General features: G+C 36.6%; 1 protein-coding gene across 3 annotated transcripts in view; it reads left to right on the forward strand.

Annotated features, from left to right (window-relative positions):
- ITCH (itchy E3 ubiquitin protein ligase) overlaps positions 1 to 18,468 on the forward strand; it is a 151,890-nt gene that overhangs the window by 18,882 nt on the left and 114,540 nt on the right. For all 3 annotated transcript variants that reach the window (XM_003411667.4, XM_064276000.1, XM_023550161.2), the window contains 2 exons: positions 6,260 to 6,350; positions 17,077 to 17,218. In XM_003411667.4, the coding sequence (XP_003411715.1) occupies positions 6,281 to 6,350; positions 17,077 to 17,218 (212 nt within the window). In that variant the 5' untranslated portion in view covers positions 6,260 to 6,280. The remainder of the gene's footprint in view (positions 1 to 6,259; positions 6,351 to 17,076; positions 17,219 to 18,468) is intronic.

Raw genomic sequence — 18,468 nt, forward strand, 5'->3', positions numbered from 1 at the left:
GATGGCCGCTCACAAGCTTTAAGACCCCAAATGCTGATCACCAAAGTAGGATATAGAACATTTTCTTTATTAACTATGTTATGCCAATTGAGATAATTGTCCCCTGAGACCATAGTCCTCAGCCCTCAGTCAAATAGTTAGCTTTTAATATAATTCTTTTTTTTTCCTTTTTCACTTAAAATATTTTTACTTTCACTTTGTCTAAAATACTGGTCAATTTTCTAGGTTATTATTAGCTGTAGTGTGTAGAGTGGGCTCCTTGGGTGGTGCAAAAAATCTGAATTGACAGCTCACTAAAGAAGATATAGATGGCAAATAAGTGTATGAAAAAATGCTCACCATCATACATCTTAAGGGAATTGCAAATTAAAAACAACAATGAGATACCTCTACGTTATTGTTATGTGCTGCCCGGTCGATTTTCAACTCAGCAGCCAGACCCCACATGACAGAGTGGAACTGCCCCAGTGGCTTTCCTAGGCTATAATCTGTATGAAAGCAGATTGCCAGGTCTTTCTCCTGTGGAGCTGCTGGGTGGGTCCAAACCACCAACCTTTTGGCTAGCAGCTGAGTGCTTAACCATTGTGCCACCAGGGCTCCTTACAAACCTGTTTTTGTGTGTTGTCCAGTTGATTCCGACTCAGCAACCCTGTAGGACAGAGTAGAACTGCCCCATAGGGTTCCCTAACGTTTACAGGAGCAGATTGCCAGGTCTTTTCTCCCACAAAGCCGCTGGTGAGTTCAACCACAGACCTTTGAGTTAGCAGCTGAGTGCTTAACGATTGCGCTACCAGGGCTCCTTTACAAACCTATTAGAATGGCTAAAATTCAAAAAGTTGACAGTACCAAATACTAATGAGGATGCAGAGCCACAGGAACTCTCATTCCTGTTGGGAATGCAGATGGTCTAGCCACTTAGGTAGACAGTTTGACAGTTTCTTACAAAGCTCGACAAGCTTATCGATGTGATTCAGCAGCCACACTTTGAGGTGTTTACCCAATTGAGTCGAAAGCGTATATTCACGCAATAACTTGCACATGAATGTTTATTGCAACTTTGTAATTGCCAAGAACTAGAAGAAATTTAGACGTGTTATCTGGAGAGAGACATCATGCTTGGTAGGTAAAGTAGAGGGTCAGCGAAAAAGAGGAAGACCTTCGACAAGATGGATTGACACAGTGGCTGCAGCAGTGGCTTAAGCATAACGATTGTGAGGATGGCGCAGGACTGGGTGGTGTTTCGTTCTGTTGTCCGTGGGATCACTGTCACTGTGAGTCGGAACTGACTTGGTGTTACGTAATACAAAAAAGAAGAAGCAGTATGCCCTTTAGTAGATGACTGGATAAACACTGCGCTACATCCACACAATGATATATTTTTCAGTGATAAAAAGAAATGAGTTATCGAGCCACAAAAAGACATTGGAGGAACTTAAATACATATTGATAAATGAAAGAACCCAGTTTGAGAAGATTATACACTATATGATTCCAACTATCTGACATTCTGGAAAAGGCTGAGCTATAAAAGATAAATGTTTGTCAGGGGCTTAGGGGGAGGTGGAGGGATGAATAGAAGTACAGGGGATTTTTAGGGTGGTGAAATTATTCTGAATGATACTGTAATGGCAAATACATGATATAAAGCCCATAGAACTGTACAACACAAAGAGTAGACCTTAATGTAAACTATGGACATCAGTAAATTAAAAACAACAACAATAAAAAACTACAGAGTATTCCACATACTGGTTAACGTGATAGACAAGGGCCTTACTCTTGTGGACTTTATAGTCAACACAGAAACCAGAAAATTTTCAGTGATGTGATAGAAAATAACTGGATGACTACTTTAGAATGGGTAGTCCTGGAAGACCTCTCTGAGGAAGTGATATGTAAGTTGCAAACTAAGTACAAGAAGACGTTAGCTATTTAAAGATAGAGGGAGGAGCATTTCTGGAAGAGGGAACAGTTAGTGTGACTGTAGTGTGTTTGAAAAAAGAAATGAGTTACCAGTGATGAGGGAAGAATGATACAAGGTGAGGTCAGAGTCAGTCATGAGTGGAATTCCATAAGCCAGGGTAAGGAATTTGAATTTTTTTCCCTAAGTGAGATAGGAAGCTATTAGATGTTTCAAACCAGAGAAAACATAATCTTGCTTTCATTTTTAAAAGACTGCTTTGGCTACCTGGATGGCTGGAGAGGAAGGAAAGAGGGTGTAAGGGTGGAGGCAGGCAGACCAGTTTAGTGACTTGCAGTAATTTGTCAGTAGGGAAGGGATGTTTGTGGCTTGGACTAGATGTGAAGTAAAGTAGATGTATTTTTAAAGGTATATTTTACAGGTAGAATTATTAGAACTGGTTGATGATAGGAGTGTGAAAGAAGGAAGAATCAGTGATGATGCTTATATTTTTGACTTGAGCAGTTGGGTGGGTGGCTAAGGCTGGGGTGAGGTGCCAGGTATGGAGAGTTCCGATTTGGTCATTGTAATCATGCAGGCAGTTATACGTAACATTCAGACTGAAGAGTCTGGAGCTCGGGGGAGAAGATGAGGCTTAAAGTATAGATCCTCTGTTCTTTCTGATTTGTCTTGCCTGGTTTTAAAATTGTATGAATAATCAATTATACGTGTTTTATTTTTTAAAAATTCAAACTAGTTATAAAACTAAAGTTCCCCGTTACCACCTTCTTTATGCCCAGACCCCTTCTCTGCAAAAGTAACCACAATTACCAGTTTAAGATATATACTTTTTCTGTGTTTATTTATACTATCTTTACTTATAGAAATATATATTTTGTTTTTGTTTGCAAAAGTAACACACTGTATGTATTCTGCAACTTAAAAAAAAGTGTCTTTCAGTCCAGTTACTTGTTTTAATGGCTACATAGTATTCTGTTCTATGGCATGAATACGTGATTTATGTAGCAGGTTACAAATTGATACTTAGGTTGTTTCTAGCTTTTTTCTTTTTTGCTGTTATACAGCAGTGACTTTTATTCTTTTCAAGAATTTAAAATATTTAATGAATTTTAATTATGTAAATATAATATGTATACCCTGTGCCATCAAGTATAAATTATGGAAATTACCATCATGTTGTTTGCAGAACCCGTCACAATTCTACCATTTTTTTTTTTTTGGTTGTGTAATTATCTGGAGAGAATTATTATTCTTAAATGTTTGCAGCCTGTACTTTGATTAACCTTTTCTGCATGAAGTTAATATGGGTTCTTAAAATCTATTTCTGTAGAGATTTAAAGGTTCTTATTTTCTTTTGGACTTTATAATTAATGTTAATTTTATCTACACTATTAAAAAATGTTTTTCCAGCAATAACTTGATATAGACCAGTAACTAGAATAGTACTTTATCATGCAGAAAACGAGCACCCATATGTTGGACTTTTCTTCCTGCCTCTAAATTTACTTGTCTTGATGTCATGGTTGTGTAGCGAATAGGCTTTTGGGTATTGAGGAGGAGGAGGAGGTGACCACTGTGCAGAACGTGGTGATGGTGACCTTTTGGGTATTGAGGAGGAGGAGGAGGTGACCACTGTGCAGAACGCGGTAATGGTGACCTTTTATAACAAGCCCTTTGATTCAGAAGACTGTCCTGTGCAATCAGTGTTAAGGCTTCTGTGTTACATCTCATTTTCTTCAGATGTTGGCTGACTACTGATGACTTTATGGTTTATATTTAAAATGAAAGAATCTTTAGTAGATTATAAATTATACAACATCTGAAATGGTACAATATAAATAAGGAAGGTAAATCAAAATTACGTACCAGGCCAAGGGAGTGAGTTAGTCACTGTACATGGGGCTAAATTTTAGCTCATGTGTAAGTCAGAGAATGAAATGCAGTGGATTTTATAGAGTTCACCTTAGAAGAAATTACCGTTCTGTTTTATTTTGCAGACTTGAAAAGATAACAGAATTGTTTTATGTTTAAAATATTTTTTTAATGGAAGCCAAATTTGGTATAAAAACTCAAGGCGATGTTTATAGTTTTAAGATATTTTGTTTGTCATTACATTTGTACATTTCTTACATAGTACCTGACAGTAAGTGCTAAGTAAAGGTAGCACTTTAATCTTTACTGTTTTTCATTTAATTCCACTTTCCCCCATGGCTCTCATCCTTGTAGGAAATATTTCTAATATTATCAATTTTCAAAAGCCTAAAACATTTTTTAAAAGAACATACTCAGTTTTATATAAAAAAAAATTTTTTATATAGACACTATAAATTATAAATAACATTTACAGAGCATTTTTTCCACATATATATAATTATTTAATCTTTTTAAGAACCCTGCAAAAGTAGTATTACCGCCCACTTTTTTTTGAGATGGAAAAACTAGGATTTAGAGATGTTAAATAACTCAAAGATTATCATGCGATAAGTGTTAGAATAAAGAGCCCTGGTTGTGCAGTGGTTATGTAAGTGCTGGGCTGCTAACTGATAGGTCGGTGGTTTGGACCCACTAGCCACTTGTTGTAAGGATTATAACCTTGGAAACCCTATGTGGCGGTTCTGCTCTTCCCTATAGGATCGCTATGAGTCAGAATCAACAGCAACGGGTTTGGTTTTACGGGTTTAAGTGTTATTGTCAGGAATCAAGTCCAGGTTCTCTGACTTAGCTAAAAAATTTTTGTTATGTAAATAATGCTGTTTCCCCATGGGAATTAACTCTTCCGTGATTAGGGATTGAAGAAGATATGTTAGAATTGTTCATTTAGCGATTTCTTTATCCATTTCATTACAAATAAGTGTTTACTGTGTGTGTGTTTACTGTGTTTTAGGCTCTTGGGCTTCATCAGTGAACAAAAGAAAGAAGCTTGTTTACATGAGTTTATATTCTAGTCAAGGGAGACAAAGGAGCTCAGTGGTGCAGCAGTTAAGAGCTTGGCTGCTAACCAAACGGTCAGCAGTTTGAATTGCCAGCCACTCCTTGGAAACCTTACGGGGCAGTTCTGTGCTGTCCTATAGGGTCTTATGAGTCGGAATCGACTCAATGGCAGCAGGTTAAGGGAAACAAAAACAAGAAACGTAATCGCTAAGTAAATTATTTAGTGTATCAGAAGGCCATATATTTTATAGAAAAAAAAAAAAGTGTTCAAGATAGGTGGAGCAGATTGTAATTTTGGCCAAGAGAGTAAGTAGAAAAAAAGCCTAAGGCTAGAATGTACTGGTATATTTGAGGAATAATAATGGAAGATAGTGTGCCTAAGGAGAGAAGGAGGATAGAAAGAAATGAGACCAGGAGGTTGGGAGCAGAAGAGCACACATCATATAGGGTATTGTAGGTCATTGTTAGGATTTAGACTTTTATTCTGAGTAAAATGGGGAGCCTTTGTAGGGCTTTGAACATTTCATCCTTGCCGTGTTGAGAATAGATAGTGGAGATGGACAAGGTAGAAACAGAAAGGCCTGTTAGGTTATTGCAGTAGTCTAGGAAAGCCATAATCTGGGGGAAAAGATGGGTGCCAGAGGCAGTTCTCATCAGATTGGTGGTAGTAGAGGTGGCGAGAAAAGGTTGGATTCTAGGTAAATTTTGAAGACAGAGACAATAGAATTTGCTTACAGGTTGGAGGGGAAATGTAAAAGACAGTCTAGATGGAAAGAAGTCAAGGATGACTCCAAAGTTTCTTAGCCTAAGTATCTGGAACAATGGAGTTTCCATCAACTGAGATGGGAAGGATTACAGGGTAGAGTAAGTTTATGGGTATGATCAGGAGTTCAGTTTTGGATATGTTAAGTTTGAAGTGTCTTTCAGATACCCAGGTGAAATTTTTTAGGGTTTAGTAGTGTGGTCTGGGCTAGTGATATAAATTTCGAACTTGTTAGTATATAGGTGATATTTAAAGCCATAAAATGATACATAAGAAGAGGGGACCAAGAACTGAGCCCTAAGACATTCCAACATTAAGAGATTGGAGAGAAAAGGACTCTTCAAAGGAGACTGAGAAGGAATAATTGGTGAGGTAGGACATAAACCTAGAGAATGTGACTGGGGAACTCAAGGGAAGAAAGTAAACCATAGAGGAGGGAATAATCAGTTGTCTCAGATTTTGCTGATAGGTTAGGTAGTATGAACACTGGAATTGACAATATAATGGTATTTTTAGCAATATGAAGGCTGTTGGTTATTACCGGGTTTTCAGCAGGACATGGAAATGTCCTGGTTAGCACTATTTATGTTTTTTTTTAATGGGATTTTTTTTGAGTTTTACAGTATCTCCTTTGCCATGTTCAGGTTTGACGTCCTATTGGTGGTATGTCTGACAGTGGATCACAACTTGGTTCAATGGGTAGCCTGACCATGAAATCACAACTTCAAATCACTGGTAAGTCTTAGAAAAGATCTACTACTCTACTTTTTTTCCCCTCCTAAGTTAAAAAAAAAACAAAAAACCCATAAGTGTCTATTATATATCATCAGGTTTTGAATTAATATTTGTTTAATGAATAAATGAATAACATGTTCAGATATATAAAAATAACATTTTTATTTCAGGATATTCTTGGATATTTTACAGGTCTCTAAAAATAAGTTATTTTTCGTTAAGCAGAACATACACCAATTTGGCAGTTTCTGCATGTACAATTCAGTGCCATTCATTATATTCTTCTAGTCATGGAATCATTCTCACCCTCCTTTTCTGAGTTGTTCCTCCCCATTAACAAATTCACTGCCTAAGGTTCCTAGCTAATCTCTCAAGTGGCTGTCGTAAGTTTGATCCCGTATAGATAGACCATAAAGATCCCAGTGCCCGAAGGAGACACTCTTTACTAGTTAAGGTAAACTACTGTTTGATTTTAAGAAGACTTCAGGGAATTTTTTTGGTTTAAAGTTTATCTCAGGGCATTCACCCAGCCTTCATGTCTCCAGAAAGTCTGGATTCCATGAGAATTTGAAATTCTGTTCTGCATTTTCTTCCTTTCGCTATTGTTTTTTGTTTGTTTTGTTTTTTACGAACAGCTTTATTGAGATATAATTCACATACCATACAATTTACCCATTTAAAGTGTCATTGGTTTTTTAGTATATTCACAGATTGTACAACAATCACCACAATCAATCTTAGAACATTTTCATTACCCCAAAAAGAAACCCATACCCATTAGCAGTCACTCCCCATTTCCCCCAACAGCCCCCAGTCCTAGGTAACAACTAGACTACTTTCTGTGTGTGTAGATTTGCCTATTCTGGACATTTCATATAAATGGAATAATATGTGGCCTTTTGTGTCTGGCTTCTTTAACTTAGCGTAATGTTTTCAAGGTTCGTTCATGTTGTAGCGTGTGTCAGTACTTTCTTTTTTATTGCCAAATAATATTCTATTATAAATATATTACATATTATTAATCTGTTCATTAGTTGATAACATTTAGGTCGTTTCCATTTTTTGGCTATAACGAATAATGCTGCTATGGGCATTTGTGCACAAGTTTTTGTTTGGGATATATGTTTACAGTTCTCTTAGGTGTATACCTAGTAATGGAGTTGCTGGGTCATGTGGTATCCATGTTTAACATTTTGAAGAATTTCAAACTGCTTTTCAAAGCAGCTGCACCATTTTACATTCCCACTAGCAGTGTATGAGAGTTCCAGTTGCTCCACATTCTTGCCAGCATTTGTTGTTATGCTCCCTTTTGATTATAGCCATCCTAGTGGGTGTGAACTGGTGTCTCATTACGGTTTTGATTTGCATTTCCCTGATGGCCAACGATGTTGTGCTCCTTTTACAAGCCTACTGGCCGTTGTATTTCTTTGGAGAAATGTCTATTCAAATATTTTCCCTACTGTTGTTTCTTAATGTATATCACTGTCCTTATTTGCTTTTTCCTCTAATGTGCTATATATTGCTTCTAGATTAATGCTCCTGATATGCTATTATATGTTGCATTTATGCTCAGAAACCTTCAGTTCTTCTCTCTCTTTGCTTATGGTATAGAATTTCTTTAACCTGGGCTAAGACTTTTCATAGCCTAGCTCCATGTGATCTCTCTGTAGGTCTTTATAAAATATGAACATTTGTACTAGCCAGGCGAGTCACTGGCTTTTCTTCAGACATGCTTGATATTTCATTGTCTCTTATCACATAAAGGAAACCCTGGTGGTGTAGTGGTTAATTGCTACGGCTACTAACCAAAGGGTCGGCAGTTTGAATACGCCAGGCGCTCCTTGGAAACTCTATGGGGCAGTTCTACTCTGTCCTATAGGGTCACTATGAGTCGGAATCGACTCGATGTGACTGGGTTTGGTTTTGGTTTTTTTGGTATCACATAGGAAAACCCCAGTCTTCCTCCTGAAATTTAAGTAGCATTAATAGATTAATAGTTATCATTCTCTGTTTGGTATTTGGAGCCCTGGTGGTGCAGTGGTTAAGAGCTATGGCTGCTGACCAAAAGGTCAGCAGTTCAAATCTACCAGCTGCCCTTTGGAAACTCTATGGGCCAGTTCTGCTCTGTCTATAGGGTTACTATGAGTTGGAATCAACACGACAGCAACAGGTTTGGTTTTTGGTATGGTATTTTAATTTCTGCTATACCTGGCTTTGGGAGCCCTGGTGGCATAGTGGTTAAGTGATATGGCTGCTAACCAAAAGGTCGGCAGTTCGAATCCAGCACCTACTCCTTGGAAACCCTATGGGGCAGTTCTCTTCTGTCCAGTAGGGTCGCTATGGGTCGGAAGTGACTCGATGCCAATGGGTTTGGTTTTGTCTTGGTGTACCAGGCCCTGAGTCCTTGCGTGGTCAAACAGTTAACATGTTCAGCTGCTAACCAAAGATTGGAAGTTCAAGTCCACCCAGAGGCATCTTAGAAGAAATACCTAGTGATCTACTTCGAAAAATCAGCCATCGAAATCCCTGTGGAGCACACGTGGGATCGTCATGAGTGGGAATTGACGGCAACTGATTTTTATACCTGGCTTATATTCTCAACTGGATTATGAGTTTATTGGCCAGGAGCCATACCTTTTAATTACTATCCCTTCAAAACCTAAAAGTGGTTGAGTTACATAAAGTACAGGTAGTCCCCGACTTATGATGTATTCCGGTTATGACAAACTGTACTCACTATTGTCCGGGGTTTGTTTATTGTACATTTTATCATTAGTACATCTTCCTGGGAGGAAGTTATAGCAGATTGCATCCAGGGGATATGGAAAAAACTGTTGAGTTATGTGAATATGCTTCAAACATTTGATCAGGATAATATGATAGAAGAGATCGGTGGAAAAATCGTCCATATGACAAGAACTTGATATTGCCGTTGCGGAACAGCTCATAGATCACGAAGAAGGGGAATCAACAGATCAGGACTTAATGGATATTGAAGAGGAAAGAAGTACTAAAGAAGAAAGAAAGAATGAGGAAGAGGAAGGAGAGAAGTTGTCAAAAAATTTTATAGTGAGAGGATTAGCTAGGAGTTTTTTTCTAAACTAGATCAGCAGGGGCTTCAGTTGCTTGAAAACATGGACCCCGGACGCTGATTGCTTTGCTAAAGCTGATAGACAGATTTGGGAAGCAGTGAGATGTTACTGCAAAATGTATGAAGAAAAGGACCATTTAGTCAACTCTCAGTAAGTTTCTGACTAAAAACATCATCTCCATTCCCAGGGATGGTCCATTTGACCCAGAACCTTCCTCAAGTGGAGTTATTACTGCAGCTGACAAAATGCCAATGTCATTCAACTCTTCTTCATTGTTAGAGTAAATTTTTATGGTCTGTATTTTTTTTTTTATGTATGTATGTATTAAAATACATCTGTAAATTTATATGTAATGTTTTCAACCCCCAAAGGGAAATAAAGATAGGATTTTTAAAGATACTAGTAATAAAAAGCAATAATAATGAAAGCTGAAAAAAGGAAAAAAGGTGAGGTATTTGACTTAACACTAGAACCGACTTAAAACGGGGTTATTGAAACTGAACCCTGTCATAAGTCAGGGACTACCTGTAATACTTTAAGGTGACAACATTGTAGAATTTACTTTTGGTAACTTACTGAGATGTAGCTCATTTGGGAATTTCTGTTGACATTAACTCTTTTTTTTTTTTTTTTTTAGTGATGTCTGGTTCTCAGTGAAAGATACTAGTATTTCTTTGCTAAAGCCAGAGTCTAATTTTTCTCCCCTCAACCTCCTTTCTCCGTTCAAGCTGGATTGAGTAACTGATTTCAGCTGGGCCAGGCTTTTTGGGAGTTTATTTATTTATTTATTTATTTTAAGCTTAATGTTTAACACATGTGACTGAAACAATCTTTTTAAAACTTTTTTTAGTTTTTAGATAATCTAAATACATGCTTTTTATTTTTAAAAAATCAGTAAAATAATACTGTTTATCATCCTGTTTATCAGAGAGAACTGTTGTTAATAGTCTGGTTTTATATTCCTTTAGTTTTTTTTTTTTTTTTAAATAAACTGGCTACCTTATTTATTTGCCATCATTATTATGGTAAAAAATAAAATTTAACAAATGCCTGATTACACATTTAGAAGACATATTCCCTAGCCACTTCAGAGTTTATAGTGTTGGGTCTGAAAATTATAAGAATGCATATGTTTAGGGCAAAAGCAATTTAATGAAAAAATATATATATAATAAAGGGGTAAAAAGTTACATTTCAGGAAATATATCATTAGATACAAAACAAATGGAGAGCAGCATAGGGTAGTATACAATTAAGTACCAAGTTGAATAGAATGAAGCGTCCTTCATAATTTGAGTTTACTTCTTTGCTTTTGATGCTAGAAACCTCAGAACTTAAGGTTTTTACACAAATTACCTTAATGACATTTAATTTTTTCTTTTGTGTACTGAATCAGCTATAGTATTTTTATTGTAAGCTGCCTCGACACATGTCTAGAATCAAGGAATGCATAAATATACAAGTTTAAAAATAATACCAAGGTGTATGGTCATGACAAGAAGACATAGTAACTGTGGACAGGAAAGAGATACCAATATTTGACTAGATTTGCTGGGAAAGGTGATTCTTAAAGGATTGCTACTATTTAAATGGTGGAGAGTAGAAAGGGATCCTTTCAGGAGAGAACTAAGCAAGATGAATGAAGGAGGGAAATGAACATGATTTCCCCTAGTTTCCCAAAAACCCAGTGCTTCCGTTGGGGGAGCCGTGGAAATTAATGAGAGTGGGTCATCTGCTTCAGGCGTGTCAGGCAAAAAGAAAAAAAAAACATTGCTAAGGGGGATGAGGTAGAATCAGATAGTGGTCAGATTATGGTTTAGAAGGTGGATGTGAAAGATTAAATAGAAGAATTTAGGGTCAAAAGTTAAAAAATCCTACTCGAGTTCTGCTCAAGATTATTTTCTTCTCTTTCTCTGTATATATCTACATATACTTACATTAATTGTTTACAATATGTATTTGGTAATTGGTCTCCCTTATCAGATTAAGTGAGGGTAGGTGGAGATTTTAAGTTGTAACAAAATAGGAATTAAAAAAAATAATTCATAGTGCTATTGTTCAGAGAACTTGGCAGTAAGTTTTAATTTCACTAAATTCTTTGTAAGAGTGTCACAGGAAAGGCAGCCTTACTTTTCAGAACTATTACCAGTATACTAGTAATATTTACTCTCCGTGGTAGGAATCTAATTTATGGAAATAACAAATAGCATTTAGCTTGCTCAAGTTTGAGTTGAGTAAGAAAGGTTTTTTTCTGTGTTAATCTTTCACATAGACTAAGGTAACTTATTAAGGTAGCCCCTTTGGGAACTCCTGTTGGCATTACAATGATATTTTAACATTTTTCTTAGGTATCTGAAAGTACCTGTATCGATCCCAGTGTTGGGCAGTGTAATTTCCCAGTGTAATTTATCAAATAGATGCAGAAATTTTAGCAGGAAATCATAAATACTACTCTCAAATATTTTGACTGACTAATGACTTACAGTGTGCCATTAAATTTAGCCTTTACAGTTGAACCCTTGGAGAGGTCATCCAGCTCCTCCTAGTTTTAATTGAAAAAAAAAAAAAAAAACCGGTATAGATGAATGACCTGCATCTACTGGAGAGTTAACATACCTGGACTTTAGTCCTGGTTCTGACATTTAATAGTTGTATTATCTTGGGTATTACTGTCACTAATAATGCCTTTGAACTTCAGTTTCCACATAGGTGAACTGGGGATATAATATCCTTGTTACACTGTTGTTGGGAGACAGTGTATATAAGTTGAAAAGCTCCAAAACACTCTCAAGTATAGGGTACTAGTACTCTCTTTTTCCTAATTCTTTATTTCTTTCTCCCTCTAGGATTATTCATATCTAATTGCATGTCTTAAATCTTCTATAAGCTTGATTTTTTATTTTACACTGTGTTTTTTCTTAACATGATCATTCAATTTTTCTTATATTTTAAAAAGGGCCAGAATGGATGGCAAGAATAGTGCTATTTTGTCCAAAGATCATTGATGTTTATTGTAAAAATTTAGTTTATGACCAGAAATAAAAATGTTAACGTTGTTATGAACAACCTGCTGCATCATGTATTCATAATTTTCTTTACCTCTCTCTCCTTTACCCTTCACATCCCTGCACATTACTGCCAGAGTCTTGCATTTCCTGGATCCTTTTTTTTTTTTTTTTTTGGGCAGGTGTCCCTTGCATTGGACTTGAGTCTGTTTTCTGATATTCTTCCCTATCTTTAGCCATTTCCTATATAATTATATTCTATATATCACTTCAGCTATTATACTGAATTCACCTGTACTTTTTATTTTATGCTTGCGTGGGCAAAATAAGAACTTTGACATTTGTAGACTCTTATGTTCTTAGCCTTTAATCTCCAAACTCATTTGAAGAAGAGGCATCATTTTGATTTTAAAGTGATTGGAATTAAATATAAAATTAATTAAATATTACTGCATTTCCCCAAATTGACTTGTTTGTTTGTTAGGTGCCATCGAGTTGATTCCAACTCATGGTGACCCTGTGTACAAAAGAACAAAACACAGCCCAGTCCTTTGCCATCCTCGTGATCCTTACCTTGCTTGAGCCCATTGTTACAGCCGCTGTGTCAATCCATCTCGTTGAGGGTCTTCCTCTTTTTCGCCAGAATACCACATATTTAGCTTTCATTGCTCAGGAATCAGAAGGCCCTTCATACTGAAATAATTTAAAGTAAAAAGTTTATATCCAGTTCAGCCCACTAAGGGCATAGTTCTGCCACAGAGGCCTCATGTGACCTGTCATGACTTCTGACGATGGAGGCAGCCCTTGCCCAGTTGGTTTTATCTCTTACCTGTTGTTGTTGTTAGGTGCCTTCTGAGTCAGTCCTGACTTGTAATGACACTATAAGACAGAGTAGAACTGCCCCATAGAGTTTCCCAGGAGCAGCTAGTGGATTTGAATTGCCGAACTTTCGGTTAGCAGCTGAGCTCTTAACCATTATGCCACCAGGGCTCCGTTATCTCTTATGTAGCTTATCACATTGCTGATTTATCCAGTCTCAGCCCCCTTACTTGTTTTACCATGTTTACTATAGCCCTCTGGTCCCCAAAATAGGCTGAATAAGCTAGAGATCCACTTTTACACTCTCTGTAACACTGTCTGTATTTAAATTGTCAAAGTTTTTTTTTTTTTTTTTTGGATTAGAGAAGTAGGCTGAAGAACAAAAATCAAATCAAAGCACTGACTTTCAGAACAGAAGGGTCAGAAGAACATTGACTTAATACAATGGAAGTACATGCAATAGACAATAAGTAACGTACATACTTCTATGTACGCATGTTACTCCAAAGCAAGGAAACTTGTTTTCTAACATCACGTATCATTTGGTTCAGCAAACATAGTGACTGTCTCTCAGGTTTAAATCACTAAGTACTATGGGGGTTGTAAGGACTGACTATGTCATTGCCATGAAGGAGATTAGAGGGTTAGTTAAATAAGTAAAAACTAATGATAAAAAGACAGTATGAAATGCTATAAGAAGCATAGAGACAGGAGTAATTGAACTTTCTTGGAGTTAAAGAAGCATTCAATTAAAGGTATGAGGCATTTTTCTTTCAAGGCAGAAATAAGATTTTATTGAGTAGAAAAGAAAGGAATATTGTGAGTGGAGGGAGCAGCAGATGCAGAAGCATAAAAGTGCATAGCACCTGTGAGGGCAGCAAACAGGTAAGGGTGGCTGGAATACCAGGGGGCTGGTGAGATTGGGCACAGGAGGAACTGGAAAGGTAAGTTATGGTTACATAGGAAATGATGTAAAATGCCCCATAAGAGTTTAAACTTTGTATCGTAGGCAGTAGAGAATAACTGAAGGAATGACATGATCACATCGGCTTTAGGAAGATAATTCTGGGAGCTGTGGGAGTTGGATTGGAGAGTAAGAGGAAAAACAGGCAACCGTAGACACTTCTTGCGGTAGCCTACCCAGGTGACAGATGATACCGACGTTTTTATGGTCCCTTTTCCAGTTTATAATTTATAATTCTTTTATTTTTTTCAATTTACTATGGGAATTTAAATTTTAGGAAATAGTGCATTGTTTATTTTATAATATTAGAACTGTAACAAAGGTTTTATGCAATCTAAATTTTGAGATTTGAACACTTTAAATAATTTCTCCTGTCCAGGCTTTGCAGTATGACCATTGAGCACATTTTTAAATTTCACTGAGCTTTTCTTTTTATCAGAGATAGGTCTGTTCCCACTTGAAAATCTTCTATTCTGAAAAAGACTTCCTACTTTGTGTTTCCACTTCGATGCCTCACAAGCATCTCAAATTTTATACATTCAGTTAGAACTCTTCATTTTTGTGCCTATGCCTCCACCCTCCTCAAACTTGTTCATTCTCAGATCTTTTCCATCTCATTAAATGACACCATCTTCCATCCTTTATTTATGCTAGTAACCTGGCAGTTATCCTTGCTGCTTCTTTCCCTCAGTTTCTTCATGCAGTCTAATCCTGTTGGTTCTCCTAAAATATTTATTCCTCTCCATGTCCATCTTTAGCATCCTAGTCCAAACCACTGTCATCTCTTGACTGCATGACTTTAATAGCCTGTTAACCCCTACTTTGTTCCCCTTTCAGTTTATTCTTTTCACAGCAGTAAAATGACCTTTAAGTGCACTTTTGACGTAGCTGTATCTGCAAAGTTCCAGACAATACCTGATTTGTGTAACAGACACCTAGTAAATTTGTTGAATATCACCCTTTTGCTTAAAACCTTTCAATGACTTATTGCCTATCTCTTTTTTTTTTTTTTTAGCAACCCTTTTTCTGCCTTCGAGAGATTTTTTTTTTTCCTTTGGATAATGCGTATTGATTTCAAATCCTATTCAACTTTTTCATACCAAATATTCCAAAATTATGGTCAATTTCTGATTTCTAGAATGTGCATGGATAGACAGCCCCCAGGTTATGAAAGTCGGATTTATGGACAACTCATACTTGCCCTTTAATGTTATGTAAGTTTGCTCTCACTTTGAAACAATTGAACCAACCCCCACTGCAACAAATTCTTCATCACAATCACCTTTACTTGCTCCAAGTGCAGCTTTTAAATCAGTGAAAAAGCTCCAAGCTTTTTCTTGCACTAAAGTAGGGCTAAATAAGAACCGTGTGCACCTGTTCCGACTCACCTACAAATTCGACTTGAAGACACAGATAGGAACAGATCTTGTTCACAAGCAGGGTACTGCCTGTATCGTTAGAACGTTCCCCTAGCAGCTGGCTTGGATGGAAACAAAAGGTACATAAGCTGCAAGAAGAGAGAAGGTTGATATATATGAAGTCAGAGATTCAGGGCCACTACCTGGCCTGTGCCTGTTACAATGCCCAGGCTCCCAGACTGTCTGTACTTTGGACCATCAAGCTTCTTGGGTAGCTGGACTACAAACTGCTGTAGTCACTTCAAGGCCCATTAACCTTGATATAGGTACTGGCATCCTCTGAACTTTACTGCTGAAGTACATACCCAGTGGTAGAGTATTTCCTTGGATACGATTACATTTTTTTATGGGGGAGCAATGAGTTGCCACCTGTGGGAGCAATGGGGTGTTCTGCTAGTTTCAGCTCTACTTGTTGTACCGTCCAAGGGGTGTGGACAAGGCTACTTTAGGGCAAAGGTGACAGACTCAATGAAAACCCTATGGATCACGACAGAATATTGTCCAAATACAGTGCTGGAAGACGAGCCCCCTAGGTTGGAAGGCACTCAAAATACACAGTGGGTACAATGGACGTAAGCATACTAACAGTCATGAAGGACCGAACAACATTTTGCTCTGTTGTACGTGGGATCAGCGTGAGTCAGAGCCAACTTGACAGCAACTAACAAGAACATGTGAGATCCTAAAAAAAATCTTAGTTTGTAACTCTCCTCCTCCAGTAGCTTTCCATCACACTTCAAATAAAATTCAAATCCCTTATCTTGGCTTACAAAGCTAAACATGATCTCGCCTCATTTGCTGTTTTTCACTGTGCTATGCTTTACGTCAGATATGCCAAGTTCCTTTACTTCTGTGTAGAATGCCCACCACACCCAATTTTCACATGGCTGTCCCTTTTTTTTCATTTAGATAGTTGCTTAAAAGTCACTTCCTCAGAGGCCTTCCCTCATCACCAAGTCATATTTTGTCACACCAGCTTGTTTTTTTTTCCTCCCAAGGACTTTCCCCCCAAGGACTTTCCCCCTAACTTAGAATATAATCTTGAGAGCTTGGGCCTTTTCTATACTGTAAACTGTTCTATCCACAGAGTTCAGAACAGTATCTACACATAGTAGGCATTCAAGTATTTGTTCACTGAGTTTGTTGATGTACTTTTTAATGGACATATTAAAATAGAAATCTGGGACTAATGATACTGGCAGTGGGGATCTACTAATAGGAATTGAAGTGGATGGTATGGGGAAGTCATATTTACTAGGATGAGAGGAAATACAAGGGTCATGAGTGAATAAAATTAGTAAATATTTTAGAACAAAGCTTCTGAGCAAAAAGAATAATATTCTGTTTAACCTTTAAGAAATTAAATTGATTTGAAGGGTGAACTAAAATCTCAACTATTAAAATGTTTTACCTTTTTCTTTTAAATAGTCATCTCCGCAAAACTCAAAGAAAATAAAAAGAATTGGTTCGGACCAAGTCCTTACGTGGAAGTCACAGTAGATGGACAGTCAAAGAAGACAGAAAAATGCAACAATACGAACAGTCCCAAATGGAAGCAACCCCTTACAGTGTAGGTTTGATAGTATTGTCTATACTATATTTTGTTTAGTAATTCAGCAGAAATGTATCTTAAAATATTTTCTCACTTGTTTTCATTGGTTCCCTTTTCTGTCTTTCATCATTTTTCTTCTTTTTTCCCTGTTTCTAGACCCCTTTCCCCTAGTCCTCCTTTTTGTTTCTTTTTAGATATTTCCCTCTCTGTTTTTCAAGTCTCATCTTTTCTTTACCTCTTCCAGTTTAGGAGGTGATGGTATCACTGTTGCCATTGAACAACAGCTGGAAGAGTCCATGATCACAGGTCCAGAGAGATTCTTAGCGACCCTTTTCTTGAGTTTGATGAGTTTGAATGACGGGGCTTTGAGTAGCTCACTTTATTTTTTAACTTAATTTTTAAAAGTAATGGTTTAGTTTTTTGATTACGATGCCCATACAGATTTCCACAAGGATTTTTTTTTTTAATAAATTATACATTTTATTCCACAATTTTGTTTTTGTACTTAACACTTGTATCATGGGCATCTTTCTAGCTGAGTACATATAGGTCTAACATATATATAATATTCCTTTATCTTTGTGGACTGTAATTTATTTTAATAGTTCTCTGTTGATTTATTAGTTGGTTTCTAGTGTTGTGTTGTTGCCATATGCATCCATGTGCATATATCTTTATATGTCAATGTTTCTATCTGTAGGATGAATTTTTAGAAGTAGAATATAGCTCAGTTTTAACACTTTACAATGAAACAAATGTTGGTATTATAACCTAAGATATTGAACGTCTTTGAAGGGAATTATAGGCTAATTTCAATTTTTTTTTTTGCTAAAATGGAAGAAAAAGAATGATTTAACAATAAATAGATTTTAAAATAACAGCGTGTTTGATTTGAGGACCAAATGTGTATTAAAATGTGTATCAAAACGTAACTAGGTATTAAAACAGCATATATAGGCAAATTGCTTTCATTACCTGGTATTTGCAATTCTTGCATTTATTTCTGTTACAGGAATAAACCATTTGACTAAAAAAAAGTTTTATTTCTAAATGGTGAAACAAGAAGCTTGAAATTATAAACTCTTCTCTTCGCATAATATATTATTGGTGTAGATAGAATTTATTCCTAATAAATGATAAAACAAATTGGATATACTTCTTATTATATTCTTTAATGTGGATTTTGAAGTTCTAGGTGCATCTTTAGGTTCTTTGTGATGATTTTCAGCAAATGAATGAAATTTAAGAATTCAGCAAAGATAATCTTG

Source organism: Loxodonta africana, chromosome 24 (genome assembly GCF_030014295.1).
Source record: "Loxodonta africana isolate mLoxAfr1 chromosome 24, mLoxAfr1.hap2, whole genome shotgun sequence".
NCBI lineage: Eukaryota > Metazoa > Chordata > Mammalia > Proboscidea > Elephantidae > Loxodonta > Loxodonta africana.